Source organism: Artibeus jamaicensis, unplaced genomic scaffold, assembly GCF_021234435.1.
Source record: "Artibeus jamaicensis isolate MK-2021 breed Jamaican fruit bat unplaced genomic scaffold, CSHL_Jam_final contig_3109, whole genome shotgun sequence".
In the NCBI taxonomy this organism is placed as follows: domain Eukaryota; kingdom Metazoa; phylum Chordata; class Mammalia; order Chiroptera; family Phyllostomidae; genus Artibeus; species Artibeus jamaicensis.
Genome location: NW_026521716.1, coordinates 856404 through 874141, shown reverse-complemented (window position 1 = coordinate 874141; position 17738 = coordinate 856404). Strand labels below are relative to the sequence as shown.

Below are 17738 nucleotides of genomic sequence, written 5' to 3'. Positions count from 1 at the left end.
CTGGATTCTCCATTTGAGGGAACATCCGTGTCTTCAAGATACAATGAAATAACCTAGAGTAACGACGAGCAAGGCATCCCCCTGGAGGGCAGTTCTGTCGGAACCCCTGGCTCCAGACCCCGAACTGCCCCACAAAGGAGGCAGAAGCCACAGGAGCCCGCGGTGAGGCGCAGCGCTCCAAGCGGGGGCAAATGCTAAGAGGACGTACAAGTGGCCCTGGAACACGGTCCTCGATCTCTGCTGAACCTACGGTAAAAATGCCAACTCGGGCACTGCCGCGCGACCACGACCTGGAAACAAGACGACCTCCGACCGGCTCTCGCCCAGAAGAGGGTGTTTCTACCACGGGAAATCACAAAGGACAGACACAGGGCCTTCCAGAGTTCCAGTTCAGGAAGGGTGGTCGCCCTTTCTCAGTGTGCCTGTCCTCGACAGCACCCCCCCGCCGCTCCCCAGAGGCTTCATGGGACTGTGGGGCTCACTCACAGCACCGCGGCCCCACTGATGAGGCCCCTAAAAAAGCTCTGCAGATCCACCCATGCAAACACCTGCAGCAAACCTAGGTACAAACTGACCACTCTCCAAACAAGACTCTACCTTATTCTGCGTGAGGGCCAAGGGGAACACGAGTGTGAGACTCCACGTTAGATGCTGTCCTCTGGTCCCTCTGGAAGGAAGACAGGCAGGCCATCGAGGCACAGGTCTGGGGCGCTGCCACACACCCTCCCTCTCCTCCCACACCTTCTCCCTCCTCCGACTGCCACTCGTGATGTTCTCTCCTCTTAACCGAATCCGTTCTCCTCCTTCTCTGCTCTCCCTGTTCTGCTGCTTGGGTCTGACCACACCATGGGCACTGTCCCCAAGGGTACCCCGCACAGGCGGGACGGGAGACGGCATGGCGGGAGTGGGGCCTGCGTGGCAGCATCACAAGAGACCAGACCATCTGGGAGCGGAACCAGACTCCCTGGACAACAGATGTCAATTACTCTGGGCTCCCGCACCCCGAAATGGCTAAACCAAAAAGATTACATGTAGGAGGGAGAAACTAGTATATTAACTTATTTTTTTAAAACACTTCCCATTTTTAAAAGATTGTACTTATTTATTTATTTACAGACAGAGGGGAAGGGAGGAGGAAGAGAGGGAGAGAAACATCCATGTGAGGTTGCGTCTGGCGCACCCCCTCCTGGGGACCTGGCCCATAACCCAGGTGTATGCCCCGACTGGGAATTGAACGGCCGACAACCCTCTGTTCACGGGCTGGCACTCAGTGCACTGAGCCACCGCAGCCAGTGCACTAAACTCAAATGCCAGGCTCACCCAGTACATGACACGGAGGCTTGCACGACAATGGCACAGAGCAGAGGACAGGAATGCCTGGGGGCTGGTGCCAGCCGACCTCTCTGCGCTGGGACGGCCACCTCACGGGTGGCCCGGGAAGAGCCCCCCCCCCGACACACCCGAGCACCGGTGCAGGGGTGGCGAGGACCTCCGCTGGCGGCCACCTGCACTCGCACACACAGCCCCCGACTGAAGCCTCGGGCTCCGTGTCACATGCGCCTGCCGCCTCCATGAGTACATGCCGGTTGGGCGCTCCACTGCTCCAGCCCTGAAAAGGACCCTCCGCCTCCAGGGTCAGTCACTAACAGGTCTACCTCACCTCAGAGATGTGCCAGTAACATGTGATAAGAAAAGTGTTTATTTTATGGGCTTACCGGTAACCATAATTTATAGAAAGAACAAGGGCTGAGTTTCCTAAGCAGGTACAAATTTGTTTGATTGTAATTAGGCATGATTCATTAATTTAGACACAACACACTGATGAAAGCCAATCAGAAACTAGCTTGAAAGCAATGAAGACCGGCGGTGTACCCGGTCACATGGCTTAGACATGCTGGTTCACAGCCACTCTCCTACTCACAAGGCTTATGCACTTTCTGACAACTGTTTAAATCAAACCGCTGAGCTGGCCGTGCCTGAGACAGTTCTCTTACCTTGGGCGGCTCAAGCAGGAGTTCATGAAAAGAGCCAAGTCTTCCTCGGATGGCTTCTAGAACACTCTTGTTGACCGAACAAACTGAGTGACTCATGCCTGGTGGGCCGATTTCTATATGGCCTTCAAATCTTGAAATAAAGCAAGTTTATTACAGTTACTACAATTTCAGAGTAAGTTGTGGTGCCCCACTTCTGCATGTAAACACACACACAAAATACAAAAACGTAGCGATTCCGTCAATACCACTGAAAGCATGTGGAACAGGAGGTCAACAGGGATCGGCCAACACAACCTGAAACCCACAGTCCCACGCTGTTGGTGAGAAACCGCACGCCACTCCTTCCCGCTCACTTGGCCCGGCCACCTCCCCGGACAGTGGTATTACTGGCGGTGCTCCCACCAGAAAATCGGATGCACGGGAGCCCTGACCTCCTCCATCACAGGGCAGACCACACTGCCTGACGTCTGGGACGTTGGCAACAGGCCTGCACTTGCTGTGCTTTTCCTTCAGGCCTCAACATCGCTTCCTATTTAAAAGGCTTCAGTCTTTCTTTTCCCCAAAGCCCAACCTACACACATTACAATCCACCCAAGAGGCGGCAAACTCGGCGAGACTCCCCGATCACAATGCTTGTGAGCACTCGGGCACAGGGGTTCCCCAAGTGGCAGCAGGACAGAGTCCTAGGGACCAGGAAGGACATCAGGGAGGAGAGACCTAAAAACGTAGGGACGCCTCTCAGATGAAAACACGTGCCTGGAAGCAGCGTGTCCACGGAACGTCAGTGCAAACCGGCGGCCAACCACACTGCTGCTGGAGCAAGGCTGTGGAGCCCAAGTCCCGGCTCTTCCCTCCCCAGGCGTCCGCTCTAACGTGGAGAGTGGGCTCAAGGTCTCTCCCGGGACGGCGTGGGGATCGCACTGACGCAGGCCCAGAACTGAGCGCCGCCTGGCCCAGGGCTAACGCCCAGCGTGTTTGTTATGACTAGGACGTGAAGGTATCTCGCACATGGAGTGATTTCTAATGGCAAGAGCGGCATGGAAGAGTGTGCAGACACTTACTGGGAAGAGAGCGGAGGGGAAAGATTACAGTGCTTTCAACTGTGTAGCAGTTTTAATAATTTATATGCAGCCAAATATGGCTTTTTTTAATTATAGCTTCTGCACGCTTCAAAGTTCTTCACAATTCCATAATTCTTTTGAGTATGTGTATACTTTCCTCTACTATTTTGAAATTAATTCACCTGGAATGTATTTTTTGCCAAAAAGGTGTAGACATATTCCCCCCCAAGTGGCAACTACCTAAGCCATATTTATAGAACAATCTCCTTTCCTTAAGTAAAAAAACCATACGAAACAGTAAAGAGCCTTAGCCGTTCATACGAACACCAGCAGCACACTGCCACATTTATTACACCAGTGACGCACTCACCGTATTATGCAGGAGGCAACCTATCTCCATCACTGGTCTTTTTCAAAATTTCTCAGCTAGTCTCACATTGAGTTTTTTCTAATATACGTAAGAATCTGCCAGATCCCAAACAAAACCATGTTGACATTCCAAGCAGAGATTTATTCAATGTCGAACTTAGATTTGGAAGGCACGAAGTGGCGGGTGTCTATGAGCCAGTGGCCTGTCCCTTTTTATCACTAAATAGCTGTTGTACGGGCTTACCGCAGCTCTGACCCATTCACCACCGCTTGGCTTATTTACAGTTTGAGGTGACTACAAATAAAGGTGACATAAATACTCACAAGTCTTTGTGTGATCCAGTTTTTATTTCACTTGGGTAAATACCTAACAGATTGCTGAATAATACAATAAATGTCTGCTTAACTTTATAAGAGACTGCCAGGTGTTCTCAGAAAGTGGCAGTGTGACCCTGCACTCTGCACTCCTCATGACGTGAGATGTCCAGCTGCTCCCCAACGCCACCAGCACCGGGCACTGTCTGACCTTTTGGTTTGGTTTGGCTGTGCAGTAGGTCCAACGGTGGCCCCCAAAAGGTATGTCCACATTCTAATCCTCAGAGCCTACAAACATTACCTTAAAGACGTAGTTAACTAAGCATCTTTTGACGAGATTACCCTGGATTATGTAGGTGGACCGTGTCATCCCTAATGTCCTTGTGAGAGAGGACAAAGACCCTGAGAAGGTGATGTGAAGCGGTGGCCGAGAGCCATCAAACGCCAGCACCACCAGAAACTGGAGTGGCAAAGGCTGGGCCTGCCTCGAGCCTCTGGAGGGGGCGTAGCACTGCCGACACCTTGATCTTGGACTTCTGGCACTCAGACAGTGAGAGAATCAATTTCTGTCATTTTAAGCCACAGAGTTTGCGGTAAATCGTTACCAAAGCCACAGGAAAATGGAAACACAAGTTGTTCAAAAGGTGTGCAGCGGTATCTCAATGTGGTTTCAACTTGACTTGCACTAGTAACAAATGCCGTTGCCCATCTTTTCATGAATTCCAGATACACATACATGTAAAATTCTTTCAGTGCTTCAACATTTTGGCCTTCTTTAACAGTGGACCATTTTTCTCGCTACTTTCAGTGTTCTGCATCTATCTGGATGGAAGCCCTTTCTCAGAAAGGGGACTTGCAAATGTCTTCTGGTGGTCTGCGACTTGCCCTCTCATTTTCTTGGAAGAGGCTTTCCAAGAGCAGAACTTAGGGTTTTGATATAGCCGGAGTTGTCGACTTTTCTTTTATGGATCGGGCTTTGGCGATTTTGGTGATATATCTAAGAAACTGCTACCTAACTCAAGGTTGCAGATTTTTCTCCTAGAACTTCCATAGTTTTGGACTTCACAGTTACTTCTACGATCCACTTCAAGTTACTTTCTGCATATGTGCAAGGTAAACACCTGGGGCTGCTCTCCTGCAGACAGACAACGTCCTGGCAGCACACTGAGGAGGAGGTCCTCTCTCCAGTGAACTGCCTCCAGACCTCTGTTAAGAACCTGACCACTTAAAACCCACGTAACTTTAGTAACCAAAGTCACTTCGATAAATTCAACACAACATTTTTTAAGAAAAGGAACCAAATGACCACACACGTGGGGGCCCACTTATGGCCTCCATTCTGTACGAGTGACCAGCCTGCCCACCTGCTCACCAACACCATACAATCCTGATCGCTACAGCTTCACCCTGAAGTGTCAGTAGCATTGTGACTGTCGCTTTCAAAACTGTTCTGGCTACCGTACTTGCTTTGAACTTCTATGTATGTTTTAGAGTTAGCTTTCTCTCTAAAAACAAAATAAAACAAACCAGCTTGGATTTTAATTTGAATTACTCTGAGTCTCCCCACTGGTTTGGGAAGAACTGACATCTCCATGTGAGGCCCTCTAATCTGTGATCAGTTCCCCCCCCTTTATTTAGGTGCCTTTGATCTCATCATCGGCAATGGTTTTTGGCATTTTGATTTCCATCTGAATATTTCCTTTTTTCTGTGCAATCCAGCAATTGTGCCTTGGTATTTAACCAAAGGAGTTCAAAATGGTTAAGTACTTTTAAAGTAAGTGGTATTTTATGGAAATTCCCAATTCTAGTGGTTTGCTACTTGTATAAAGAAATGCTACTACTTTTTGAATGCTGACCCTATTTATAGCCTGCAGTCCTGCTCAATTTACTTAGGAGTTTTGTGTGTTCTTTAGGGTTTTCTAAGAAGATATAATAACCCTGACACCCACGAGCAGACTCGGTGCCACACCTCCCCTTCTGATCTGGACCAAAGCTTTTCTTTAACCTCCAGCACCCGGTGGAATAGGGTCAGTGATGGCAAATATCCTTGCTATGTTCCTTGATTTCAGGCGTTATCGTTTCAGTCTTTGACCTTTAAGAATGATGCTGGCTTTGGGTTTTCTCTGTTTACAAAGGGCTTTATCTGTTTCCAAGTTCCTTTCTATTACTCATTTGCTGGGAAGTTTTACCATAAAATAATTTAATGAAGTGATCACAAGATTTTTTCTTGTTTAGGCTGTTGATGTGAGTTACGCTGAGTGACTTTTATTAAAACTTTACTTTTATATAGCACTTTTAAGCTCAGAGCAAAACAGAGAAGGTACAGAGACTGTGCATATATCCCCCACCATGACACATGCAAATACTCGGTTATCGACACGCCCTCGGAGTGGTGCGTGTGTCCCACTCCATCAACCCACACTGATAACACTCCACAGTCGCCCAAAGCCCCCCGTTCACACTATCACCACACACTGGGGGTACACTCAATGGGTTCGGACAAATGTAATGGCACACCACTGTCACGCTATCATTCACTGTCCTAAAAATCCTCTTTTCTACCTATTCATCTCCCCACACCCCCATCAAACTCAGGCAACTACTGATTTTTTTACTGCTATCATAGTTTTGCTTTTTCCAGAATGTCATATACGTGGAATCATACTGTATGTAGCCTTTTCAGGTGGCTTCTTTCACTTAGTAATATGCATTCAAGGTTTTTCCAGGTCTCCCCATAGCTTCAGAGTTCCTTCTTTTTAGCAATGAGCAGTATTACATTGTCAGATGTACCAGAGTTAGTTCATTTACCCACTTACCCACTAAAGGACACTTCCTGGTTGCTTCCAAGTTTTGCCAATCATTGACAAGGCTGCTATGAACACTGTGGGACGGTTTTTGCGTGAACGTGGGTTTCCAGCCCCTCTGGGTAAAGACCAGGGAGCGCGACCGCCGGACTGTGTGTCCAGCACTCAGGGTTCTGTAAGGAGCTGTCAGCGCCCGTTCCGCGTTCCCTGCAGCAGTGAGTGCGAGTCCCTGCTCCCCGGTCTCGCCAGCATCAGGGGCTGGATCTGGGTGTGGACCATTCTCAGTGGCTGATTTTTGTTCGATGAGGGGACCTTGCATTCTCGAAATAAACTGTACTGAGTGATGATATATTATTACCTGTTTGACAGACTGTTGAGACTTCATTCGCTCACATTTGAGGAATTCTGCAGCGAAGCTCCTGTGGAACCCTGCTACAAAGCCGCCATTCCTGTATGTTTTTGTCTTCAAGGTCATGCTCGTCTTATAAAATGAACAGGAAAGTATTCTGGGAGTCCTTCAATCTTTGGCAGACCTCACCAAAGAAGCTGCACCAGGCTGAGAGTTTTCTTTGTTGGAAGCTTTCAAAATACGAACTCAGTTTCTTCCATAGATATAAGTCTGTTCATGTTATTGTATCTATTTCTTTTTGAGTGACCTCTGGTAGTTTTATTCCTTCAAGAAATCTGTCCTTCTCTAACCTGTTGAGTTTGTGTAATGATTTGTTTGTAGTACTCTATTCTTTTTAAACTTTTTAAAGATTTTTATTTACTTATTTATTTTTGGAGAGGGGAAGGGAGGGAGAAAGAGAAACATCAATGTGTGGTCACCTCTTACTCGCCCCCTACTGGGGACCTGGTCCACAACCCAGGCATGTGCCCTGACTGGGAATCAAACTCGCAACCCTCTGATTCGCAGGCCTGCACTCAATCCACTGAGCCACAGCAGCCAGGGCTCTATTATTTTTTAAATATCTGTATGGAAGATACTCATACCCCCTCTTCCATTCCTTTTATTTAAAATTTGTGCCTTTTCTACTTTTTTTCTTACTCAATTTCCCTAGAGATTTAAACCTCATTGATCTTTACTAAGAAAGTTTTAGTTCCACTGATTTTTTTGTATTGTTTTTCCCTTCTCAATCTCTTTTGCTTTCTGCTATTACTATTGCTTCTCTGCTTGGACTGGGTTTAATCTGCTCTTCCGTGACTAGTTCCTTAACATAGGAACTCAGATCATCCGACACAAGACTGCTTTTCCTTTCTAGTATAAACTTCCCCCCTGCTGCTTTTGATACATTCCATAAATTCCAAACAAAATGTTCTGTTTCCATTTAATCAATAAGTTCAAAGTATTTTCTCATTTTTCCTCTTATTTCCACTTTGACACTTGGGGTTATTTCTAAGTTGTGCTGTTTCACTTCCAAATATTTAGCGATATTCCATAACTCTTTTTTATTGACTGATACTTTAAACCCATCATGCTCCGCACGTGCACCGTCTATGACTTTGTGCTGTAATCGGTCCGGGTCTGTTCGCGTCAGGAACAGACCTGGGAAGCTGGTGTGTCTACCTTGGTGGAAGCTCCACGAGCCCTTGAACAGAAGGCGCATCCCGTGGTTGCAGGGCAGGTTCGGGAAGTGTCAGGTCGAGTGGGCGGTTCGGGCCAGCTACACACTTACTCATTTTCTGTCTCAATGCCGTGTCACTGTCTAGTGGAATCGGCTTAGATTTACGAGAAAATTACAGAGATGGTACAGAGTTCCACATATTCCACGCTGGCTTTCCCCCACTAACGTCGCACACCAGAATGGCACATTCGTCCCAATTAACGAACCAACACTATAAATAAAAGCCCACAGATCTTCACTCAGATTTCCTGAGTTTTTACCTAATAAGCCCTTCCCGTGTTTCCGTAACTTCCTTTTGGGCAAGAGTCACTCAGACCATGCTGCCAGGTACTCGGCAGCCTGTCCCTCGAGTGGGATTTTTCTTACACGTTCCTGCGATCACGGGTCTTTGGAAGGCAGACCACACAGGTCTGCGCCATCGTCACTGCATCGTGCCGTGGAGACGTGCTGCGAGGCGCCTGCCAGGGTTCTCTGTCACTTCTTCTCTACCCTCTGCCCCTGCTGCACACCCAGGAAGGAGGTCGTGGTGGGCAGTCAGCATGGAAAGAGCAAGTCTGTCCTTCCCCCTTCAGGAGAGGGTTTCTGTGTGAATGTTGAAACTGTCCGCAGACTTGTCTTTTCCCCCCTATTTATTTGCAGAGATCGATGTATTGGGTTACGATACAACACTGCCTTATTTTACGGTGGACACTGTGCCGGCCTGGCTCCCGGGCCCCCGACACTCCCCTTGCTGTGGTGGTGCTGCGCACCTCCTTCCCCCGCACTGCACGGTGCTCCAGACTCAGCTCGTCCTTTTCTTGCCCTGGTCTCGTTTCCTGGAGGACGGTAGTACAGATTCAGATCTGGCCACTCCTACTTGTCCCTGATGGCAGGCCACTCCTTCTGGGTCCTTGCAGCTCACAGAGCACTTTTCTTTTTGGCTGACCTCGTCACACCTCCGTGTGAGTAACTTCCAGTGCCCCACACTGCTTCTTTCCTCGGCTACATCTGTGTGGGAAAGCACCCCCGCTCCTCGGTCTGCATTAAAAACCGTAATGTGCACTTACACCCTCTTATTTCTTTGGTTTTGTTAAAATAATCTGGACTTGATTCTGTTTGAATATTTAATCATTCTTAACACTTAACTTATACAGTCACACTCATTTCCCATCCCCACCCATTCCACTGTCATCACTTTTACTAACACACTTCTGTACCCTGAGTTCCTCGTGCTGATGGACTTTCCCGTTCAGCTGTGGCAAGCTCATCTTTAATTCGCTCCAGGGACTCAGCACAGTGACAAGAATATTCCAGGGCCACCATCCTGCCCTATTTTTCACTACTTAGTTTTACAAATGAGATGCCCAGCAACCTGACTTACTCTGTAGTTAACCCCTTTCTATTATCCATACACTTTTTTAAAGATTTTATTTATTTAGAGAGCAGGGGAAGGAAAGAGACAGAAAGAATGAGCAATTGGTTGCCTCTCCTGAACGCCCCCTCTGGGTACGGAACCCACAACCCAGGCACCTGCCCCGACCGGGAATCAAAGAAGCTTCCTTTCCCTTTGCGGGAAGACGCTCAACCGCACCACCAGTCAGGGCTCTTATCCACATACTTTCAGATTTACTGTTTTTCCTTGGGATTCAGAAATCTCATCAGGATAAGGCTAAAATGTGGGTCCTGTTTTTAAAAAGATTAATATTCTTTAGTACTTAATAAACCTTTTTTTGGGTCTGGGGATAAATTCCTTCTGACCAATGATTCCCTTGCATTCTTCCTTTTACTGCTGTGTCCGCTGCTCTAAGTTGTGGGATGACGCTGTTCCTCTTTCCTACGCAGACATGCGTCATGTTTCTCGGTTTATCTCCTTCTCAAGTCACAGGAGCACTTCAGGTGAGACAGTGCGACTGCCTTACAACAAGACAGCAGCCCTGTGTCACCTGATCAGTGCCCTAGGTGCGGGCTGTATTACTTAAACTACGATCTTCTATGAAAGACACAGTCAAAATCATAGACACAGCCCCCAATTACAGTGGACTGGAAGCACAGCCACCACGATGTCCTCCCATTACCACTAGCCAAAAGGCAAGCGTGCCAGGGATGGAGACCAGGAATCTGGGAGGCAGGGGTTGGTAAGGCTGTGTTCACTGTTTTGCTAGAAACAAAGATGACACATTAAAAGCAAACCCAGAAACCTCGGATGGCCGAGGCTCCAGTGCCCACAGCAGATCTTTCTTGACCTGCTCTCTGCGCCCTCTGGTGGTCAGAAGGGCCCAGTACAGAATAAACATAGATCCTGATCTCTAAACCACATACTGCAGAGCACACAGACACTCTCCTTCAAGTATTATGCTCAGGGAAAACTCAGAAAACTGACAGTAAGTAAATCAGCACTGGTCGGATATCAGCTAGTCCAGGGGCACACACGTGGGAAAATATCTCTGGCTTCTGAGCACTTAGCACAAGTGTATCTCTGAGGTCTCGGTTTCCTGCCCATCCAATTTAGAGCAGCCTCCTGACCCAGTGCCCTCACACGTGAACCATCCCCCAAACCACCTGAAGCCTCAAGTTCGCAGGTGGAGGAAGGAAATCACTAGGCAGGGAGTCCCCCAACTGCCACCTGGCAAAGCTCTGCCCACACCCAGAACACCTATTTTCTTAAGCAAAAAATAAGCTTCTCTCGCGTCTACGCCATCAGGCATTACAAAACCCAAACAACCACAGTCCAAGCACCGCCCACCAAGTTCACCAAACCACCTTTCTCAGCTGCATCCCTAGGTACTGCATTCACATTAGACTTACTTATAGTTTATGCAGCAGAAAAAAATTCAGCACCTGAAATTCGAGGGCATGATATTGCAGCTTATAACCAATGACTCAACTCTCAGCTTTTAAAAAAATATAAAAGCAAACAAAATTACTCATTTTATAAGATAAAAGCAAAGCTTACGTGGGCCGCCGGGTCTCAAGCAATGTCAGCAGTATCTGGATTGCACTGACTATGGCTGATTCATTTTTATCCTTGTGGAAAATATTTGATAGAAGCTGCTCTATGATTTCTTGCCTGGGGAAACAAATCAACAGTCAAGTGCTAATTGTAACATCATTTGCCAGTAACAACTTCAGAGAAAAAGGTCATGACACCAGCGAAATACATTACCACACAAGCACTCAATGTCGCCTGCAAATGTCTGTTTCCCTTAACAGTGTTTTCTTTTTCATACATTTACTAAACCAGGCAAGTGATTCTGCTCATTATAAATGTCACTTTCCCATACAGATACTCCTACCCCCTACCCCCAGCAAAATCATCGGTCCCCTGCTTGCCTTTGCCAATCTTGCTGGGAGCCAACCAATATTTTAAGACTGGACGTCACCTCCCACTCTGACCAGGGTGTTGTGGTGGTGGCAGTGGCTGGGGTGGGTGAAGACTTAGAACCCTTCACCCCGCCATGGAAAAGGGAAATTTTTCAAAAAGGCTAATTAGAACCCAGAAATGTATCCCCACAAAGGCATTAACATGTAATTAACAAACATGTAAAACAGGTAAAAGAGAACACTAATCACTGCCTTTTACACTTAAAGTTGAATAAATCAGTGTAGCGTGGTAGCAGTGAATCCTGCGTAGGCTCTCCCCATCACAGCCCCCCCTCCCCACTGTACGCAGCCAAGATCCAACTGATCTAAAGTGCAAGGGTGACTTGCTAGGCGACGTACATGGCCCTTCTCAAGGAAAACCTGTTTCTTAGGACCTCAGTGATCAGATCCCATGCAGACTGAGAAAAGGAAGCTCCTTTACAAGGGGACACACAGCCTTGCGAGAGCCAATCTGAGGCTCTGCAGGGCTCAGCTGGCCCTCCCAGCACGCCCCCCTGCAGGCTAGCGCAGCACGGGGGAGAGGGGTCTCTTTCTCCTGGGGAAGCAAAGCTGAAGGACCGCCCTGCAGAAGGCAGCCTCTGGTGCTCCCAGAGCTGTGTCGCACTGGCTCGTGGGCCCTGCCGAAACCAGCACTGTACCAGTGGTGTGACATCCAAGAAAGCACTGCACTAAAGAACAGAAACAATGCAATAACCAGCTCGCATTTGTAAGTCAAGGTAACCCAGTAGCTGAGCCATATTCTGAGTCTTATCTAAATAAACAAGTATCAACAAATACAGAAGAAATCATAAACCGAGGGACAGCTTATCCAACAGGATAAAAGGAATGCCTTTGTAATTCTTTAAATCAGGTGTTTATTTACACGTGAGAGAACACATACGCCTTTTCACATTTAAAAAAAGGAAGTTCTTGGATGCACAGCGACCGAACCCCTGAGCCACGCAGGGCCTTCCCTGTGCCTTCCAGACCACGGCTCCCTCCCATAAAACCTACTGGCTCAGCAGGGAGCAAACTCCAACTCATTCTAAGTTTATTAGTATTAAGAATAGAGCTGCCCAGTCCAACCATCTCTAATACAACCATTTTTCGAGGAATTTTTGAACTTGAAAACTTTTCCGAGCCACTGGACTGAATACGTTCTGTTTAAGCCCAGACTGCTCACCAAGCTGGCGCCTGTCGTCAGATACCGCGGCCCCTCCCGCATTGCCTCTCTCTGACTGGGCTCCTCCCGGACTCCCCTTCATGTGCTAACCTGCACTTACCGTATTTTTTGGACTATAAGATGCACCCCTCCCCCAAATTTGGGAGGAACAATGGTTGTTAATGCTGCTGTTGAGTTCTGTTTACATTTACATTGGTTAACTATTACATTATTTGTTATTAATATTTTACCACATTTTTTTGCTTCAAAAATATTTTTCCTATTTTCCTCCTCTAAAACCTGGGCGCGTGCAGTGCTCCCAACCTGTGTACAGTCTGGGGTAACGTGCGTAGGTGGTCTGTACACTACGTACGGCCAGTAGACTGGCCCAGTAACATTTCTACCTAGTAATTCACCAAACAGGTAAAAACCTATTACGACCTTGTAACAGTTTCCTCAGTCCGCAGAGAGAAACCTTTGCCACTGCACTTTCTCAGTCCACAGATGCTGGAGGGGCCACCCTCACATGGGTGTGAGCCTGCTACTTCCAGGCCTGGTTCTCAGTCTCAAGGGGAGGGTGGGAGCAGAGTGAGTCTTCCCACTGCTAAGGGCTCAGAAGGCCCGACTAGTGACACGGTGGGGCCTCTGCCTCATGGGGCCCACATGTTGGAGGAAACCTCCAAGGGACAGTTCACAGCATCAGTTCTGGGCATGCGCCCGCCCGCATGCAACGACTGAAGACACGGCCTGAACCCTAACACCAGATGGGCGGGCTGGCGGGGGATACCCCACTCTGCTGGGGTGCAGCCGTGTGGGCAGAGGGCTGCGGCAGCGAGGGAGACCACATGCTCCCTCCTGATCTCCCGCCGTTCACCCACAGCCACTCTGGGGCAGGGGACTGGGGCAGGGGACAGTGCTCCAGCCAACTGCGCCACCTGGCCTGGGCCCTCCTGTGTTTTTGACCCATGAGCGGCTGGATCCGCACACGAGGAACCCGCAGATATGGAGGGCCAACTTTATCTCATTAATAGTTTTTCTAATGAGTACACATATGTTGAAATATTACTACCTTTTAGATTGAAGTATACGATTAACATTAATTTCACTCATTTTTACTTCAATGTTAGAAAATTTTAAGTTACATGTAGCTTTCATGTTTTTCTTGAGCAGCGCTGTCATGAAATGGCTATTACTCAGTATTTCTAACGCTCAAATGGCAACTCCAACCTGCTATGACAACTATGAGTGTCTGGACGCAAAACGTCCCGCATGGTATGAGAGGGGTGCACGTGCCCTAACGGCCAGAGTCACGGACATGGGGCGGTAAAAGGGCCCTTCACCCAGACGCCGACACTCTTAGACATGGCTAGCTGAGAGAAGCTGCCCACTGCGCCCCACTCTGTACACGCACAGAGACGTACGGCTGCTCGGGAGGCAGAGTTTAAAACGAGATACCATGTCTCTAATTTGCTCCTTGCTTGTGTCATGCTTGCCAACTGAATAATACACACGTTTCCTTTAATAAAAGGGTCCCCTGGCCGGGGCGACTCAGTTGCTTGAACATCATCCTGTGCATGAGAAAGACGCAGGTTCGATCCCCAGTCAGGCACACACAGGAGGCAGCTGATCGATGTCCCTCTCTCACATGGACATTTCTCTCTCCCTTCCTCCCTCTCTAAAATCAATACACAAGTCCTTCGGCGAGGACATGTGTACCGTTTACGATACATTCAAACATACGTACATGGGCCTTCTAACTAGCTAACCAAAGTGTGCAAACGGGCCTCACTTACAGGAGGGCTGAAACCGGACCAACGAAGTCACTAACAAGAGCAGCAGCAGCAAAACGAAACAAGACAGCCCTCAGCATCGCAGGCTAACTGTCCATTATTCCTCTAACTGGGGAAATGCCTGGTTTTTCATTAAAATACTTTCATCTGTATGAATGCAGGTCCAATATATGCCCATATTTGATGGTAAAGATTCTTTGAAAATGTCTGATTCCAGAAAAAGTAGAATCAGACACGCAGGTTGGCCACTAACAAATCTCAAAAGAGCACCCCCTCCACCCCCCGGCTGTCTTCTGCCTAAACATGACCTGGCTATTCACTTAGGATTGATTCTCTGAGTAATGGCAGGATCAGTACAGAGAAATGAAAAACACGCGACACTGTCCCCCTTCCAATCAGGTCTGGTAAGGCTTCCCTCAGTTGGCCACAAAAGTACAGTAAACCCCGAGATGGGTTCTGAGAACACTGTTCATTAAAACAGGTCCAATTAGTCTGTACACAGAAATTTGCCACCAGACACCCGTGGAGGCCATGAGTACAGTCACGATGTAGTTACCCCACCTTACAGTGGTTTTGCAGAACTCTAGTTTAAACTGTTCTAGTTCAGTCTACGTACAAATGTCATTTATTTACGTTCTTACCCTGTAGGCCTCTACTGGGCAGAACGAGTAACTGGGACTAGACAAGCAATTTTCCCACCTTCCCACCCCGCCACCCACCCACCCATGGGTACGATTTTCCAGGGGATGACTCCCACATGAGAAACACTTACCAATCTCACAATGGCAACACATCAAACAGCATCAGCATGAACAAAGGACAAGAACAGAGTTTAAAACATACTTTTCTAGAGTGGCAAGCAGAGGGTCGGGTTCTGCACTGTTCTGAATTTGTAACATCTGGTCTCTGCTCAGGCGAACAATTTCACAAAGTGACTGTGATGCATTTGAATGCCGCTAGAGAGAAAAAAGTACAATTTCAACAACTATAAAACATGTCAAAAGTCAAATTTACAATGAAAAGTTAGGGAGGAAACTGCGGAAGACATGACACAAATCACCGCTGGCCATAAGACGCATGAGGAGAAAGTCAAGCTCAAAAGAAACGGCCCGTACAAGGCCCGAGCGCTTCCCTCCGCCCGGCCGTGGGCTTTGCCAAGCGCTGCAAGGGCGTAGCACCACGGGAAAAGTGGCTTCTCCAACTGTCTGTCTGAAGGAAAAAAGTGCGCCCCCCAAAATGTATTTTTATCTGCACAGAAAAATGCACACACTTCTTTGGTTAACAAAGGGCAACTCTAGCTTTCTGGATATAATACCGGGTAAGAAATGTGTGCAGCGGATTTACCCTACGGGAAACCTCTAGACTCCCAGAGCCCAACACAGGGCCCTCTGCGGCACGTGGCGGCGGCGGCACCTACAGTGACGTCACCTACAGCACGGGCAGAACAATGATACTCCAGGGCAGATGACTGCACGCACCAGGCCATCAAAACCCTCTGACTGGAATTGGGGACCTCGCACTCTCTTAATAAATATAAACTGGCCAGTACAATTATAGCACGTCCTTTGTCACTTAATACAGAAGTACCAACAGGACTGTCTGTCCAAAGGGCAAAATTAAGTTTCTTGCAAGTGAGGCGGGGAAGGTACTCCAAACACTGTCCCTTGTGGAAACACTCGCCACAGAGCAGGGCTTCTTCATGGGTTTAGCCTGGGCCCTGCAGATGGATCTAACACCCTGTTGAGCCATCGGGTTCTTCTGCTCCAGAACCTGAACCCAGTGACAAGCAAGTCCGGTCCACAGCCATGTGCTCCCTTTGAATGGGCAGGCCGCAGTCACCCTCCACAAGCCCATCGCGTGGATCCACTCATCCCACCAGCCACAGGAGAGGGATCGCCTCCCACCCAGACCCAGCGGTCCTTCTAAGCAGGGTTCTCACACTCAGGCACCTGACATACTGGAGTGTGTCCTCAATGTCAACACTAAGCCTAACACTGTTCTGAGGGGCAGGATGGAGAATCAGCAGCCCCTTTAATAGTTAGCTTTTCTTTTCTTTCTTTTTTTTAAGAAATGCTGGTTTCAGATAAACTATAGGTACTGAGTTCTTAAATGGACCAGTGTGAAAGGGGAAGGGCCAGACTCACCTTAACAGAAAAATGGCTTTATGAGAAAATACCCCTTGGTGACACACCTCCTTTGCACTCTCCTAACCAGCCACCTAGGGAGCACAGAAGGTCCCCTGTGCCCCAGGACACACCCTGCACCTTCTCCAAGCCGCTCCTTCGCAGGCAGGAGGTTGAAGAGCATGGAACCATCATGTCTGTAGATAGAAAGGGCTGGACACGGGCAGTTCCGTGCGGGTCCACCTGCTACTGAAGGTGGCAAGAAGAGCAGCAGCAGAGAGGCAGAGTGACAGCCTCCTGGACAGAGCCACACAAGCTCATCCCAGGGACCCTGTCTTGACAGGTGTCCCCTCAGCAGAGCTCAATGTGTAAACTGCAAAGCAGGGTCAACGCTGATGCGGAGTCCACCTTCAGCTCCCAGGACAAAGCCAAACTTGCCAGAGCACAAAAGCCCGGGAAACACAAATGCAGATGTGGCCTTGTCTAAAGTGGGATATATATATATATATATATATAAAACAACAATCACAAAGTGTGGACAGAGGAGGCTGGTAACAAAGGCCAGCAGATTCAGCACAAAATCCGCACTTCAGAAATGAGACGGCTACAGCCAGACCGCCGGCTGCAGTCCACGCTCCTGGACATTTTCTGGGTATCGGCAAAACGGTGTTTTTAAAGCCTTCAGTGTTTAGAAAATTGTCAACTTTAGAATGCCGTATTATCACTGTTCTACCCATCCTCTATTTCATACTTCATTCAATTATATGCTCTGTGCCCAAATAAACATTGTTCTTTTTTAAAAAATTCAGTTTACAGTCAGACAAAAGAACTTACATCTTCTTCTTGCGACGGGTGAACTATTTCCACAAGCCTCTGGATAATCCTCTCCTCATTTAACCACTGTAAAACACATTGTAGAAGTGATCAGAGCAATGAGTGGCTCTTGTTCAAGCCCAATGAAGGTTAACACACTTGGAAATATCCATCACACTTTAAGTAAAATGTTACGGGTTTCTCTGGACTTGGAACACTACAGGAAATTAAAAGTCCCCCAGGGAAAATGCCAGTAAAGATATTTTAACAGCAGCCAACAGCACCGACGACTCCCCAACTTAGAATGCCCCCACACATGTGTTCTACACACCAGTTTCCTAGC

General features: G+C 48.0%; 1 protein-coding gene across 17 annotated transcripts in view; it reads right to left on the bottom strand.

Annotated features, from left to right (window-relative positions):
- PPP6R3 (protein phosphatase 6 regulatory subunit 3) overlaps positions 1–17738 on the bottom strand; it is a 118682-nt gene that overhangs the window by 37750 nt on the left and 63194 nt on the right. For all 17 annotated transcript variants that reach the window (XM_053662891.1, XM_053662890.1, XM_053662896.1 and 14 more), the window contains 4 exons: positions 17417–17482; positions 15303–15415; positions 11101–11214; positions 1995–2124 (listed from right to left, as the gene is read on the bottom strand). In XM_053662891.1, the coding sequence (XP_053518866.1) occupies positions 1995–2124; positions 11101–11214; positions 15303–15415; positions 17417–17482 (423 nt within the window). The remainder of the gene's footprint in view (positions 1–1994; positions 2125–11100; positions 11215–15302; positions 15416–17416; positions 17483–17738) is intronic.